Raw genomic sequence first — 16843 nt, 5'->3', positions numbered from 1 at the left:
AACATCTAATACTACGCTACACCCCTCCCAGCCTCCTTTGTCTGCCTTCTGGTCCTCCTGGCCTTCCTGTCCCATCCCAAATCCCCCCTGTAATCTAAGTTAAGACCTTACCCATCCTTGGCAACACCCCCACCCCTGGGGCTCCCATCTCACTCCCTCCCTTCCTTGGAGTCACATTTCCCAGGAGTCGCTCTTGGAGATGACCCAGTACTGTAGGGTTGGGGGTGTGTGCTCGTGGATCCTGAGCCATTGGGACTGGCTTGGACAGTGGCCCTGCCTAATCTCACCTCCCCAGAGCCTGGGTATTGTCTGACAGGCAGCCAAGAGCCATTCATTGGCTTTATGGGCAGGCAGCTCTGACAGGCCCCTTGTCTCCATAGACAAGGCCCAGAGGCTGTGGGTGAGTGATAGCCATGGGGCCCTTGGGGTCATTGTCTGAGTAGATGGAGGGTGGTGAGGACAGCCAGGGTCCTCCTTCCGGGGGCCTGGCCCTGGGCCAGCCCCTCAGCCAAACTGTTCCTGGTCCAGGGCTAAGAGTTTTAGAAGGAGCCCAGCAGCTGGAATGTTTTTACTTTGGGGTTACAACAAGCCCCCCAGAATGGGAATTTGGCCATCAACCAACTTTTATGTGACCTGGGCAAGTCTCTCTGCTTCGTGTCTTCTTGCACCAAAGGTGGAGAATCGCTCCTCCCTGTCAGGGACATAGAAGGTGGCTGTGAGAAGAGCTATGTGAGTATTGGTGTTGGAGGAGCCCCACAACCTGGACCTATTGTCCAGGATGGGCTTCTGCTCTACAGACCGGCTCCCTTGCCGTTCCCCCACCTCCGCATACTCGGGGTCCTGAGAAACCCAGACAAGCCTGGAACCTGCCTCCCCTCTTACCTGCTCCAGTCCTTTCTCCCCTGGGCAGTCAGAGCAGTTTCTCTAAAATTCCCATCCACTGCTTAAAACCCTTCTGTGGCTCCCTGGTGCTCCAGGAGAAAATCCAGCCCTGGGCACCTGGCTGACTTGACCCATCTCTGCCCTCCTTCCTCCCCACTGGGCCTCTTCCCCTTTACTCGGTAGCCCAGCCTGTGGCCAGGCTGAACAGCTCCCCTTTCTCACCCCTGGGCCTTTGCACATGCTAGTCCCTCTGCCCGGGACTAGGCAGGAGCACCCCACCTCCAAGTCCTTTCTGGCTTGTTTCTACTCATCCTTCAGGTGTCTGCTTAGACCTTCCAGGATGCTTTCCCTGCATCCTAAGCTGCTTCATGGGCTCCTGAATCTCTCCAAAAGCCAGGGAACTGTCTGCCTTCCCTCCACGTCCCCAGCCCCTGGCAAAAGCTTGACAGAGGCAGCACTTTGTTGAAGCACTAAAGAAACGATCCCACAGATCTCGACACACCTGGACACACACTTTGTGACTCTCAGGTTTGCGTGTGAGCCCATGCTCTGATTGGCGTGAGTCACAGGGCAGTGGGAAGAGGACTCGGCTTAATGGGCTCCCAGGGCCTGCAGTCGTACCACCAGCTGTGGCCGGTGCACTCCCATCCTTCCTCTCCCCCTACCTGTCCCCACCTGTCACTGGGGCGGCTCCAGAAGCGGGGAGCTGGAGGCTGCTGATGTAGTGGCCTTGAGCTGGAAGTCAGACCCCCTCCCTTCCCCCACCCCCACCCCAGGCCCTTCTGCCACCAGCCATCCTAGAGACACAAAAGACTCCAAGTCTCCTCTCTGGGTCTCGGCTTCCCTGCTGTGTAAAATGGGGCCCTTCACCCCACTTTAGAGAGAGTGATCAGGAACATCTGTGAGATGCCTAGAGCCCAGACACATCGGGTGCTCAGTAAATACCTGTTAGTATTAGGAGGGAACCAAGAACCAGAGGGAAGAGACGTGTGGTCACAGAGCAAGTTCCTGGCACCACCTGTCTGCTTCACTTTCCACTTTCCTCGATTGGGAGCCTGTCCCTTCCATCTCTTTTCTCCAAGCTTAAACATGTTTTTACCTCCACCCGATGTGACAGTGAATAGGTGGTGGGTTCAGGATTTCTCCTGGGGGCAATGAAATGTTCTAAAATTGGTTATGGTGATGATTACACAATTCCCTGGTGGCTCAGATGGTAAAGCGTCTGCGTACAACGCCGGAGACCTGGGTTCGATCCCGGGGTCGGGAAGATCCCCTGGAGAAGGAAATGGCAACCCACTCCAGTACTCTTGCCTGGAAAATCCCATGGACGGAGGAGCCTGGTAGGCTGCAGTCCATGGGGTCGCGAAGAGTTGGACACGACTGAGCCACTTCACTTTCAATTTCATACAATTCCAATGAATGTACTAAAAACGAGTTGGGTGCTTTGAATGAATGGATGTATGCTATGTGAATTATATTTCGATAAAGCTGTTATCATTATTTTTTAAAAAGAGCAATACTTGGGATTTCCCTGGCAGACCAGCGGTTAAGATTCTGAACTTCGAAAGCAGAGCATGTGGATTCAGTCCCTGGTCAGGGAACTAAAGTCCCACGTGCTGCCCAGTGTGACAAAAAAACAAAAATAAAGCAAAGCAACCCCCTTCCTCCAATTAAAAAAGCAATGCTGTACAAGAAAAGTGCTGGTTTAGAGATGGAGGCTCTGCCTGTTAGTAGAAGCACAAACTCCTTGAGCCCAGTTCCCTCATCTGTGATTTGGATCCTATTCCCTACCTTGCCTTCCTCACAGGAACTTGCAGGATCTGGTGGGAAAGTTGAGTTGTAATACGACCAGTACCAATATGGTTTTTATAAAACTAGTTTTCTTACTCCAGATGTTGACTGGAGAAAGAAATGAACAAATACTTCACCAAAGAGGAAATACAAAGTGAAACATATAAGGGGAAAAATAGTCCTCAGTTTATTCCTTTTATTCAATGGAATAAAAACAGAAGCAACATTAAGGTATCATTTTAGGATACCAATTTCATAAAAACCTTTAAAAAAGTGATAATATACTCTGTATGGGCTCACAGAAGTAAAATCAATACATCCAGATATTGTGACATAATATAAAATAGCATAATCCTTTTGGAAATCAATAGAGTCTTAAGAGGAGAAATAAGGAGTAATATTTGTTATTGTTCAGTTGTTCAGTCGTGTCCAGCTTTTTGCGGCCCCATGGACTGCAGCACGCCAGGCTTCCCTGTCCTTCACTGTCTCCTGGAGTGAGACACGCTCAGACTCATGTCCGTTCAGTTGATGATGCCATCCAACCATCTCATCCTCTGTCACCCTCTTCTCCTCCCACCCTCAATCTATCCCAGCATCAGTGAAAGTGAAAGTGGCTCATTCGTGTCTGACTCTTTGCGACCCCATGGACTATACAGTCCATGAAATTCTCCAGGCCAGAATCCTGGAGTGGGTAGCTGTTCCCTTCTCCAGGGGATATTTCCAACTCACAGATGGAACCCAGGTCTTGTGCATTGCAGGCACATTCTTTACCAGGTGAGCTGCCAGGGAAGCCCATCTCAGCATCAGGATCTTATTCAATTAGTGGGCTCTTCGCGTCAGGTGGCCAAAGTATTGGAGCTTCAGCTTCAACTCAACCCTTCCAATGAGTATTCAGGGCTGATTTCCTTTAGGATTGCCTGGTTTGATCGCCTTGCTGTCCAAGGGACTAAAAAATTAACATTTTTGATTCAAAAAATATTAACATCTTTGATTTAAGTAAGTCTACTGTGTGGGATTTATGTTTGGGAGGCATCCAACTAAATGAACATGAAAATGTTCATCACAGCATTATATATAGTACTGAAAACATTGGAAGCTTCCTATGCCCAACAAATACATTATGGCTTATCCCCTTGAAAAATACTATTAAACTGTTAAAAAATGAGAATTATGGGACTGTCTTGGTGGTCCAGTGGTTAAGACTCCACCCTTCCACTGCAGGGGGCATGGATAATATCCATGGTTGGGGAACAAAGATTCTGCATGCCATGTGGGACAGCCAAAATGTAAAAAAAAGAGAGAGAGAGAGAGACAGAGAGAGAGAGAATTATAAAAACAACATAGTGATAAAGAAGCTGCAAATGACCTAACGGTAAAGGAAACAAAGAGGCAAAAAATAGATGTGATGTGGTAACTAAACACCATTCTATGTAGACTGTGACAGATACTATGGTGACCAACACAGCATTTTCTTCCCACTGTCCTTCTCCTTTATTCTCAGAATATTTACTTTCTCAGCTTTCCTTGAGCTGTGAGTAGCCATGTTACCCATAAGATATAAACAAAAGTCTCCTGGACAGATTCAGGGAAGTGTCTTTCTTCACTGATAAATGGGATTGTCACACCTTTCAGCATCCCTCCCTTCTGTTCTCATTCTGCATTGAATTTAGACAAGATGCCTGGCGCTGCAGCAGCCTTCTTGTGGGCCACGAGGCAGCAAGCTTGTTAAAAAGCAACCTGTCGAGGATGGTGGAGCATCAAGGTTGAAAGAGCCTGGGTCCATCACATCACTGTGCTGCAGGAACACACCTGCGGCCAGTCTTTTGGTATACAAGGAAAAGAAACCCCCATTTTATTGAAAGCATTGTTACTGTTAGCTGCTGCTGAGAGTGTTCTTAACTGATAAATGAGCAAAGACTCGAAAATATAGTGGATAGTGTACAAGATTTGAAGTTGACAGACTGGGGTTCCAATCCTATTCCCCCCACTATGTTATTGTGTGACTTCAGGCAAGCCTTTTCTCCTATGGGCCTCAGTTTCCTCTGCGAATGACACCCACCTGTTGGGCTTTTCAAGGATGGAATGACATGACGGATTTGGAAGTGCTTAGTTAACAGGTCTGTGGGGGTCGCTGGGAGTCGGACACGACTGAGCGACTTTCCTTTCACTTTTCACTTTCATGCATTGGAGAAGGAAATGGCAACCCACTCCAGTGTTCTTGCCTGGAGAATCCCAGGGACGGGGGAGCCTGGTGGGCTTCCGTCTATGGGGTCGCACAGAGTCGGACACGACTGAAGCGACTTAGCAGCAGCAGCAGCAGCAGTTAACAGGAAAGTGGTATTCAGGTTTAGTGTCAACAAACTGAAAGCTAGAGGTAAAACAAAAGGAAAGGAGCCAGTGTGCCTAGTGTGTTAGAGGAGGGGAACTGGTTATGAAATTTTTTCTCTTTCTTTTTTTTTTTTTGTACTCGAGTATTCTTCAAGGCTGCTCTGGCGCTCTCTCCTCCGGGCTGTGACCCCAGCTTGGCATGGAAGGACCTGCACCCAAGGCAGAGGCCTGTTTCTTGGTCTTGTGTGGAGGCAGCAGCAGATGGAGCTCGTGGCTCACGGCAGAGCAGGCCGGGGTGTGGGACTCCTCACCTGGCCCCGGCAGGCGGACGGGTGCCGGGGAGGCTGGGCATTAGCGGCTGTGACTCGCGGTAAAAATAATCAGGGAAGGACAGCTGCTTCCTTGTCAGCAACCAAGAGGGAAATAAAGCTCATGTCCCCTCCAGCGAAAACCTGCTCTCTGGGTCCCCTGGCTCCTGCCACCAACTGCTCGATGTCTGCGTGCCAATCCAATTTGAACGCCTGCGAGTCACCCCAGAGAGGGCTCATTTTAACTTCATCAAGCGCAGAGAAAAACACCAGGCTGGAGATGCGGGAGGGGAGGCCTCGCTGCCCGGGGGCCTGGTAGGGGATGGGATCCTGGGGCTGCTGCCCCTCCAGTGTGGGACTTGGGGCCCCTGGCTCCTAATCTGGTTCAGCCAAGGCTCGCTGAGCGCCCAGTGTGGCTTCCCCGAAGTCGAGAGGATGCCCTTTAGCTCAGCTCAGGAAGTCCTTTCCGATGTCCTCAACCTCTCCTAGCCCCTCTCCTCTCCAAAACCCTCCTCTGGCTGTCCCAGGCTCTCCACGAAGGCCCAGACTCATGTCCTCAACGTCTCCCTGACTTTGCATTTACCCTGTCTTCTCTTTGTTTCTCGGCCTGGTGGTTGTCTACAAATTCTAAAAAGTTCCTAGTCATGCTTTAAGACTCAGGGATGCTGGCTGCTTCCCCCCAACCCCCACCCCGCCCCAGGTGGAGTGAGATGCTTTCCCTGGTCCCTGCAGGATTTTGTATGTCCCTCTGTTTTCACAGGGGACTGTGTAGGGGGGTGTCCCTCCCTCCCTTCTCCTTCTATCCCTCTTTCCTTCTGTGTTTCCAACAAATGCACTGAGCCCTCCTCTCCACCAGGGCCTGTGCAGGGTGCCCGAACATGTGTGAACCCCAGCCAGTCTCTGTAGCACAAGGACAGGTGAGTCTCTGGCCACGGACTCAGCATAGCAACACAGCTGCCCAGAAACAGCCACCTACAGACGACAAAGTGAGGAATCACATTTGTGTGTGTTTCTTTTTCTTTAAAAAACAATTCTTATTATTTTTCACTGTGCTGCGTCTTTGAAACTCTACAAGGGCTTTTTCAGTTGCAGTGTGTGGGCTTTCCATTGCGGTGGCTTCTCTTGTTGCAAAGCACAGGATCTAGAGCCCAGGGTCAGTAGTTGCGGTGTACGGGCTTAGTTGCCCCAGAGCGTGTAGAATCCTCCCAGATCAGGGATTGAACCTGTGTCCCCTGTACCGGCAGGTGGACTCTTAACCACTGGACCACAAGGAAGTCCTATGTATCTTTCCTTTTTCCCTTCTTGGTTTCTTAATCAAGGACTGTTTCTGACACAAGAGACATTTCTGACCCCTACTCCGATTACCAGAGACTTACATTTGTAGTTTATTCATTTATTCTTTTTATGAGCATGTAGTGCTTTAATAATCAAGGTGGAAAATAAATGTTTCAATAATAAAAATGGAATAATAATAACGATAATTTGAAAATGAATGTTGACCTTCTTGCCGGGCTTCGTCTCTAAGGCCTGTTTCCCCAGGAGGTCATTAGTTTGCCTGCACCCTTAGGAGACAGCATGGTGTCCTGGGCAACCAGAGCCAGGGACAAAGAACCAGGACTTTAGGACATTACCACCTGCTCATCCCCACCAGGGAACTGGGGTGGTTGTTGTTGAGCCCCCGGCCCATCTGTGATGCCAACGTCTGTCCCTGGCTTTCAGGGGCAGGACTCTGGGATGGTGGTGGTTGTTTATTTTGCATGTTTGGTAATTTGGACAAATCCGACAGTTGAATTGTTCCTTAGGCCACAGTAGACTATCTTGGCATCAAGGAGGCTGTGCCAGCATGTCCGGGCTAAGGCTCTGGCTGGGTGTGCTAGGAGCTGTTGTGGTGGGCCTTTTGGAGGAAGGTGGGTGGATGAGGTGAGAGGAAGAAGATGGAAGTCTAGGTGTGTATAGGGCTGGGAAGGAGGGAGTGAAGACAGGCCTGGAGATGGAAACTGGGGAGTTACCATGAGGCTCAGAGAGGTGAAGGGACTCTCTGGAGGACACACAGCAGGAGTGGCTGAGGTGGGCTTTGACCTTGATTCTGACTAACAGTCACACTCGTCCCCCACAAGTAAGTGGCAGTGCTAACCTGAGACATGCTTTCTGGGTTGACCTTGGAGCGCTCTACACTTGTGTCTTCTCAACCCCACACACTGGCCTCTAGATGAACTTTCTTGAGAGAGGTCAGGCCAACCCCAGTGGGCTCCTGTACGGTCCTGTACCCGAGAGGACAGATAGGGAAGCCTCTTCTGTTAATTCTGAACTACTGAGAGTAGGGTGGAGAGTGTCCTGCTTGGGAGTCAGGCAGACTAGGGTTCACCGTACACTAGCCGTGAGGGACACTTGTCACATCCTAGGGCTTCGGCACACCCACTTCTTTTGGGGAATGCCCCTCTGCCCGCCATTCCTCTGATTCCACTCCAGATGTGTCTGCTCAAAAGCAAATAAGCAACATAAGCACACCAAGAATGGGCCTGGGGCATGGTTTGGCCATTCCTCTAGTCGTGTGTGGCCCTCGCTGTGCCATTCAGAGCTCACTAGATGCCTGGTGAGTGAGAAGAGCAGGAGTCCTGACTCTGGAGTTCTGGAGTTGGAAAGATGTGAACTGGAGCTGCTTGTGGTCACATATCATGGGGTTAAGTTTGGTTGCATATAAGAAAAAATTCCAAATAAAAGTGGCTTAAACATGCAATTATTTGGGGCTTTTTGCATGTAAAAGAAGACTTATGGTAGTCAGTTCAGGGCTCATATGACAAGCACTGGCATCCAGCCTCACCCCATGGCCCAAAATAGCTGCCAGAGCTCCAGCCATTACACCCATGTTTTAGGCAAACAGGAAGGCAGAAAGGGGAGAAGAGCAAAAGAGGTGCTTCTTCCAGCTGAGTCAGCTTGCCTTCCCTTAGGCAGCCTTTCCAGGAATACTATAGAATATTTCTATTTGTGTATCACTGGTTGCAAGGGAGTTTGAAAAAGCTCATTTATCACCTGGGTGCTTTGCTGCTTCAAATATTTAAAACTGGACTTCTGTCTCTGTCACAGGCCACTTTTCTGTTCTATCCGTATGAAGTGGGAGGGGATAAAGTCAGTTGAGAGCAAAGCACTCATGAGATAGGAGATAGAGTGAGGGAGAATGGGGTGGGGGGTGGAAGGAGAGAGAAAAAGAGTGGGAGACAGGAAGAGATGCAAGGACAGAGAGGCAGGGGGAGATGAGGACCTCACCAAATCCCCCAGGCAGAGGGGTGGCTGAAGCCAGCCTCATCCTTCAGCCTTCCGGTTGCGTGGATCAGCAAGCACTTCCTTTTCTCCAGCCACGATGAATTCAGTTTCTGTCACTTGTAACTGGAAGAGGGTGCTGAACTTGGACATGGATTTGCCTTCTTTGAGCCTTGATTTTTCCTTCCAAGAAGTGAGGATCCTATTGCCCACCAGGTGGCGCTGTGACAAGGACTCATTGTGATGATACCTGCCTGGCTCCAGGTAGGGAGCTCAGCCCGGTGGCCTGAAGGCCCTGATCTTCATCCAGTTATTTCCTCCTGTCCAGCTCCAGGGGTTGTGCTCCACAATTGCTGGGGGTTTACATGGAACCGACTCCACGTCTGACCCGGGAGGCTGGCTAGACTCAGGGCAGTTTTCCAAACACCTGAGTGTGTGAGTGTGTTAGTTGCTTAGTCATGTCCCAACTCTTTGACACCATGGACTGTAGCCTGTCAGGATCCTCTGTCCATGGAATTCTCCAGGCAAGAATCCTGGAATGTTGCCATTTCCTTCTCCAGAGGATCTTCCTGACCCAGGGATCGAACCTAGTTCTCCTGCATTACAGGCAGATTCTTGACCATCTGAGCTACAAAAGTCACCTGAGCAGTGGGATGGAAACCGAAGAAGCCCCCAAATGAAGAGATGAATGGAGGGAGGGCTGGAGAAATTCCTGGAACAGAAACAACAGCTGCCACCTTGTCATAAGGAGCTGTGTCCATGGGTACAAGCAGAGGAGCTTAGACCCCTGACCTAAGTGGGTCTGAAACCTGGGGTGGGAATTCCTTCTTGCTCTGGGGAGGTCAGTCTTTTGTTCTATTAAAGTCTTCACCTGGTTGTATGAGATCCACCCATATGACAGAGGGTAATTAGATTTTTTTTCCCCTCCTTCCCTTTTGGGTGGCATACAGGATCTTAGTTCTGCAACCGGGGATTGATCCTGTGCCCTCTGCAGTGGAAGGGTGGGGTCTTAATCAGTGGACCACCAGGGAAGTTCCTGCCTTACTCAAAGTCCACCAATTTAAATGTTAATCTCATCCAAAAACATCTTTACACAGAATAATGTTTAACTAAACATCTGGGCATGGTGGCTCAGCCAAGGTGACACATAAAATCAATATCACATAGTGCTTAGGTTAGTATTTCGTTGAATAATCAAGAATGAAAATCAGGAGAGGGGACATCTTTATAATTCTCCCTACCACACGTGGGCCTGTAGCCCAGGTTACCAGGATACCCCAGTCAGGGTATCCATGCTCCTGGCCAAGGCTTGTCACCCTAGGATGGGCACATGAGACAGGTGGCCCACTGGGTCTTCTACTAGAATTTCTGGGAAACTTTCCTGTGTTCTTCTAACTGGGACAGCCAAACCAGAGGAGTGGTGGTCATCTCTGCCACATTTTAGAGAAAAATCAAGCGAAAGCAAAGCCAGCCCAGAAGAGGGCAAATCCAAGATCAGGACAGAGTTCTGGAGACCATCTTTAGGGCATCTTTTATGTGGTGGCTCAGACAGTAGAGAAAAAAAAAAGTGCAAATGTTAGTCGCTCAGTCATGTCCGACTCTTTGCGACCCCATGGATGGTAGCCTGCCAGGCTCCTCTGTCCATGGAATCTCCAGGAAGAATACTGGAATGGGTTGTCATTCCCTTCTCCAGGGCATCTTCATGTACTGGAATCCAGCCAGCCCTGAACAATTTTGCTAAAAACCAGTTCTCCAAAAGCCAGTTCCATTTAAAATTATTAAGTCTCTTAAAAAGTAAGCAATTTGCCAAATGAATCAAAGTATCTATTAAAAATTATTTCTTTTAACTAGGCAAGTCCATGACCTCTGTTGCCAAGAGCTACTCACCCTTCGAAAATCAGCACCTGGTAACCTGTTGGACCCTAGAAGAGACTGATGACCATGCCACATCAAGTAGCCTGAGATTTAAGCTGTCCCTTGTGAACTGGTGTTTTCTGATCCTCCAAGTCATCAGGACAGTGGGCCCAGCAGCACTTCATCCTATGGTAAAAACACTACACTGGAGTTTGAGCCCAGCGAGGCCTAGGGGACAGAATTTACAGAATTCCCTCAACTTGCACCTCAGGCCTCAACTCTGAGCCTGATGAAAGCGAAAGTGAAAATGTTAGTCGCTCAGTCGTGTCCGACTCTTTGCGACCCCATGGACTGTAGTCCGCCAGGCTCTTCTGTCCATGGAGTTCTCCAGGCAAGAATACTGGAGTGGGTTGCCATTTTCTTCTCCAGGGGATCTTCCCAACCCAGGGATCAAGCCTGGGTTTCACACGTTGCGGGCAGATGCTTTACTGTGTGAGCCACCAGGGAAGCGTCTGAGCCTGCTGCCTCTCTCTTATAAGGGCACCTGTGATCACTCTGGGCCCCCCTGGATAATCCAGGATAATCTTCTCATTTCAAGATCCTTAACTTAAATGGTATCTGCAAAGTCCCTTTTACTATGTAAGGTAACATCTTCACAGGTTGCAGAGACTTGGCCATCAGCATGTTTGGGGGTGGGCATTATTCAGCCTACGGCACCTACCAATGATGTGGACATTCACCCATTGATTCCTTTCCTCCATGCAATGACTTCGTGATCGATCAGCTGGAACCTTGCTGGAGGTGGTAAGAGCTCCGATCCTCCAGGTGTCCTGCCTCCACCCCTAGGCTCTCCAGCTGCACGTGACCCACTCCACATGATCTCGTGGTTTGGCCACTGCCTTACTTAGGACGGGGGCAGACACATGCGGGTCACTCTGGGCTTATTTCTCTCTGGCTACAGAATGCAATAAATCAGTCTGCTTCTGAGCCAGCAGCACTCACAGAGAATAGCATTTGCTATGTGCCTGGCACTTCACCAGCTTTTTGCTGACCCACAGGGTGAGCTTTTCTCTCCTTTATGGGTGTGGAAGGCTCAGAGAGGCCATGTGGCTTGCTCAAGGTCACATAGTGTGGAAGTTGCAGATTGGACCTGAGGTCCAGGGTACTCCAGATCCCGACCCTTACCCCTCAGTAAAGCCATAGACGGGCCTCACGGATGGCACCTTCTCCTCATGTCTGCATTCTTTTTCCTTGGCCCACGTTCAGCAGGAGTCAGCCAGTGGCTCTTGGGAACAGAAGACATTAGGCTTCCTGTGCAGGGGGCCTCCGGCCCCCGAGCTGCTGTCACCTTTTAATAGATTTCTTGGGGAACGAGTAATTTGTTGCTGGTTCGGGCTCGGTGTTCAACAGGAAGTCCCTGCAGGCCTGGAAGGTCAGTATGAAGTGACTCAAAGGCGACGCTAGAGGAGGATGCGGGTCAGTGCCGGCCGCCGAGCTCAGCCGCGCTGCCAATTACCGCCTGGCCTGCTTCCTGCCGCGGACGCGCCCAGGGCCAGGGCTTTGAACCCTGGCAGGGAGGCCAGCTTCCAGTAAACAACCCAGGGCAGTGGGCAGATTGACAGCAGAAATGCAGGGGCCGGCTGGCCACTGGTGCTGCTCACTGCACCTGTGGGCAGATGGACAGGACCGCAGTCCCCTGGGGGGTCCCCACAGTTGGGGGGCTGGGGGCCATCAGCGTGTCTGAGCCTCACTCTGTGTACAGAGCCTCCTGCCACGTCCAGTGGGGTCTCTCAGCCATCATTTCTGGGCCATGGAAGATGCTTTTTTTCTGGGTGGGGGGATGAGCCTGGTCTGGGTCCCTTTCTCGGTCACCAGCCTGGGAGCAGGGGTTTGGGGAAAGAGCCCACAGAGGGTCACCAGTGTCCTGACTTGTTTCTCTCTCCGAAAGCCTTGGAAATATTTGGGGGCGATGGCGGCGCTGCCAGGCTTTCCACCACCATTTTATTTGGCAGTTAAAGGACATGTGCTTGGTGCATGATTTTGTTTGTGTGAAGCTGTGGAATTTTGAGACATTAGTAAATGATTGCCTTTATGAGGGACTGACTGGAGGAAGCATGAGGGATCTTTCTGGGGTTGGTGGGAATGCTGTGTATCTTGCTTGGGTGCTGATTACACGTTTGTCAAAACCCATCCAACTGTGTCTTTCAAAGCTGTCCATTTTACTGTATGCAAACTCTACCTCAATGAGAGAAGATAAAGGGTAAGAAAGGGGATGCAGAGGCCTGGAGAACTGGGGACAGATAGACAGACAGACACACTTTTCCCTTCTAAAATCAGGACATTTATTCCCTTCCTTTTCCTTTCCTCGGTGCAGTTGCAAAAGAACACACAGGTTTTGTTCACCTTTGTACTATGACTGATACCCTTCGTCATGGAAGGAGTACATGGGTGGGATGTGGAATGAGATACCCGAGTGCGCTGGCGTCTTGTTCCTAACCTCAAGGCACCTGACCTTGGGTCCCCAGAGTGGGGCCATTAATTAAAGCCCCAGCAGCTGTTGCTCTGAGAGAAAGAGCCCTGCATGTCCACCCCGCCCCTGATGCTCCCCTTGCTGCCCGCTGACCTCCTTTGAGTTGCCCATGGTTCCAGAGGTAAGTGGCTGTTTCCGTGGCTGAGAGAGCTGCTTGGACCCAGCAAGCTCTCCATTCCACACCTGGAATATATCATCATGCCAGAACGCCAAGGAGATCTCAAAGTGGTGGGGAGCTCATTTGAAAAGACTCCAAGGGCTACATTTGGGACAACTGGAGATCAAAATGATTAATAGCAAGAATGGATCATAGTGCATAAAATTGAAAAAAAAAAATTCCTTGAATTAAAAAAAAAAAAAAAAAGACCCAGAGAAATCAGGGTAAGGGAAAGCTCTTTCTTAGAAGAGTGCCAACTGAGGAGTGATGGAAACAGAAAATGAAATCTTATAATCACACATTTTTCCCTTCTAAAATCAGGACATTTATTCCCTTCCTTTTCCTTTCCTCGGTGCAGTTGCAAAAGTACACACAGGTTTTGTAAAAATGGATTTGGGTAGAAATCATCAATGAGTGCCATTTCCACTGGGTCAAAGACCATTGGGAATAGGCTATGCACTCAGTCTTAAAGCATCACCCGCAAATTACTTTTTAATTATAAAGAGGAAAATTAGCTTTACACATGGAGAAACCTGGCAGACCCCACCTAACCCAAATGATTAAACTTACCGCCAGTTTTGGGGCAAGTCAGTATCAATGCCCCCTGATGTGGTGCCCAGAGAAAAGACACATCACTTATGAGGACCTCCTGTCAAAAATGCTTACCTGCCAAAATCACTGGACAAGTCCACGTTGAAGAAAATTCTTTTGAACTAGCCTGGCCTTTTCATGAACAACAAAAAGCAAGCCTGGAGACTGTTCCAGATTGAAGAAGGTTAAAGAGTCACAGAGACTGAATTCAGTGGAGCTCCCTGATTGGATCCTGATCACAAAAATCATGATATCAGAGAAACTGCCTGTAGACAGGATATTAGGGTATAATCCTGAACATATACTGCATTTCTGGAATGTGACAGTGGTGTCGTGGTTTTGTAGGGAATGCCCTGCTTATTAGGAGGCTGGGCTGGGACAATTGTTGGGATCCTGGATCATAAAAATCATAGAGGTTTTATTGGGATAACTGCGGGTGTTTGAAAGTGAACTGAATATTAGATAGTAATACTAAATCCTTATAGTGGTATTGTGTTTGTGTAGGAGAATGTCCTTGTTTTTAGTAGATGTGTCCTGTAGCATTTAGGATAGAGCATTGTGTAATTTTCAATTTGATTCAGCAGGGAGAGAAAGTTGAGAGAGAATGGTTCATTGTACTACTCTTGCAACTTTCTGAAGGCTTGAAAAACTTCAAAATAAAAAAGTTGAGAAAAAGTAATGCATAGGGAGAGAGAAGTGGAGGGAGAAAAGGCAGAGGCTCAAAGAGGAAAATAAGAATGACCTGAGGACTTCCCTGGTGGTCCAGTGGTGAAGTCTCTGTGCTTCCACTGCAGGAGTCACGGGTTCGATCCCTAGTCAGGGAAGTTCTGTGTGCTTCAGTCAAAAATAAATAAGTAAGTAAAATAGTATTCTCTAAAAAAATAAAAAAAAGAATGACCATCAGCAAGGTATTATGACTGTTTGTAATATAATTTTTTACATACATAATGTACATCTATATACATTATAAAGTTGGAGCCATTTCTCATTCTTTCCCCTGTGTCATTAAACATATATTGAAAACATAATTTTCAATGGCTTTGTATATTCCATCATAAATTATTTAGCCATTCACCTGTAGTTTGACATTAAAGTGGTTTCTAGATTTTTATTATGATAATCTATTATAATATCCAATGTATGTAATCCATTAGTCAACATATAGCCAATGTATATAATACGTTATCCAATATAGATCCAATATATAATCCACTATAACATCCAATAGGGACTATTATAAATAATGTCACAACGCACAGTTTCACACCCCTATCTTTGTCTGAGGAGAGAGTCGTAGAGGGAATTTCTGAGTTAAATGTTCCGAACTTTTTTAAGGATCTTGAGCTATTTTTTTTAAGGTAGACAGGATATTAGATAATAATCCTGAGCCCATATCACATTTCCGGAATGTGACAATGGTATTGTGGTTTTGTAGGAGAAAGCCCTGGTTATTAGGAGTCTTTGCTACAGTATTTATCTGACAACTGAATTCAGTGTGAGAACTTGATGGGATCCTGAATCATAAAAATCTTTGAGGTTTTAGTGGGATAACTGGGGGAATTTTAAAGTGGATTGAATATTAAATAGAAATACTGAATCCTTAAGTAAAACTAAATCCGTGTAGTGGTATTGTGTTTATATAAAAGAATGTCCTTTGTTTTTGCGAGATTCGTCCTCTAGAATTTAGGGTGGAGTGTTGCATGATTTTTCAGTTGATTCAGCGGGGAGAGAGAGAGAAAGGGAACTGTTTTATTGCGGTATAATTGATATAAAAAAAACTGCACTGCTTAGCATGAGAGCTGCCCTCTTAACAAATTTTAAAGGGCACATTAGGATGTTGCTAATTCAGGTACTTGTTGTATGGGATCTTGAATTATTTTGTCCAGTGGCTTTCCAGAAAGGTTGTACTCATGAGCAAATGGCAAAAGTGCTCATTTTGTCACATCATCGCTAACACTGAGGATTATTATCAGGAAAAATTCTTTGATCGATTTGATGACAGTAGCTTAATTGATGAGAATGTTCCCACGAATGCATTTTCATCCTTCTCTCACTGGACTGTTGGGACTTGGCCATTCTCCCTGTCTCCAGCCCCCTCCCCCAACTTGGTGGCTATGACGTCATTCTCCCCTGGGCCCTGCCTGCTTCCTTGCCTGCTTCTTCTCTCCACTCTTTGCCCGCTCCTCATTCTTACCTGCATGACAAGCAATACCATCCCTGGCCTCTGTCCTTGGCTCCCTTCTCTGCCTCTGCCCACTCTCTTGAAGCATCTCATTCACACTCAAGACTTGCATGGCCTTCTCCCTGCTGTCTTGCACCTCCCTCCCCAACCCAGACCTCCAATGCAATATATCCCAAAGGGACCCACGTGACCTTCCTGCCACCACCCATCCTGCCACCCAAGTCAGACCCCTGGAGAACATCAACTCTTCCATTTCTCCTGCTCCTCCCATCTCACTTCTGACCACCTCCTGTTTGACCTTCTGTAATATTTCTTGAGACTGTTCCCTTCTTACCATCATCACTGCTACCACCCTTATTCAGATCATCTTCACCTCCTCCCTGGCCCATGAGTGTGGTTTCCTCCCGGATGGCCTATTTCCAGAGTCTCCCTGTCTACCCCACCCTTTGCTGCCAAGTTGATTTGCACGATACGCGGACATAAGGTCCCGCCTGCCTTGGTCCCTGCTGAGTTTCCGGCTTCTCACTCCCTTTCACTGAATGCCCTCCAACATGCCTCCAAGTGTCTGCTCTGACTCTCCACCTCCTAAAGCTCCCATTCTCTTTCCTGCAACCCCAGCTAGCTGACTCCTACTCATCTTTTCAGTTTTGTTTACAGTCCCATGTTCTCTGTGATGCACTTACTGTTGCTTTTCCTCCTCCGGGGGAGCTGCCCTCTCTCTCTTGAACCTCTTTGTACCCTGTGAAATTTCTATCAGAACTTTCTGGCCCTCTAAGCTTCTTATATTGATTCTTGTATCCATTTCCCTTGAGGGCAGAGTCTTTGTGTTCCCGAGCTCAGCACAGTGCCAGACACAGAACTGGAGTTTGTTTAAGGGATGTCTAAATGAATGAATGAATGAGGTAGCATTTGCCTTGCTGTGGGAGGGCATGGCATGTCCAGACCATGGTGAAGATGGGGAA

General features: G+C 48.3%; 1 protein-coding gene across 2 annotated transcripts in view; it reads left to right on the top strand.

Moving 5' to 3' along the window:
- The window catches only part of PSMB7 (proteasome 20S subunit beta 7), a 116695-nt gene that overhangs the window by 36798 nt on the left and 63054 nt on the right, over positions 1-16843 (top strand). The window contains exon 1 of one of the 2 annotated variants that reach the window (XM_055541105.1): positions 12866-12870. The exons of the other annotated variant lie outside the window; for it this stretch is intronic. Within the exon in view, the coding sequence (XP_055397080.1) occupies positions 12866-12870 (5 nt within the window). Of the gene's footprint in view, positions 1-12865; positions 12871-16843 lie in introns of those variants that run through there. 2 annotated transcript variants of the gene reach the window in all.

The sequence above is a fragment of the Bubalus kerabau genome, chromosome 11 (genome assembly GCF_029407905.1).
Source record: "Bubalus kerabau isolate K-KA32 ecotype Philippines breed swamp buffalo chromosome 11, PCC_UOA_SB_1v2, whole genome shotgun sequence".
Lineage (NCBI taxonomy): Eukaryota > Metazoa > Chordata > Mammalia > Artiodactyla > Bovidae > Bubalus > Bubalus kerabau.
Note: the sequence above shows the minus strand (reverse complement) of the source record. Positions and strands in the feature narration are given on the sequence as shown.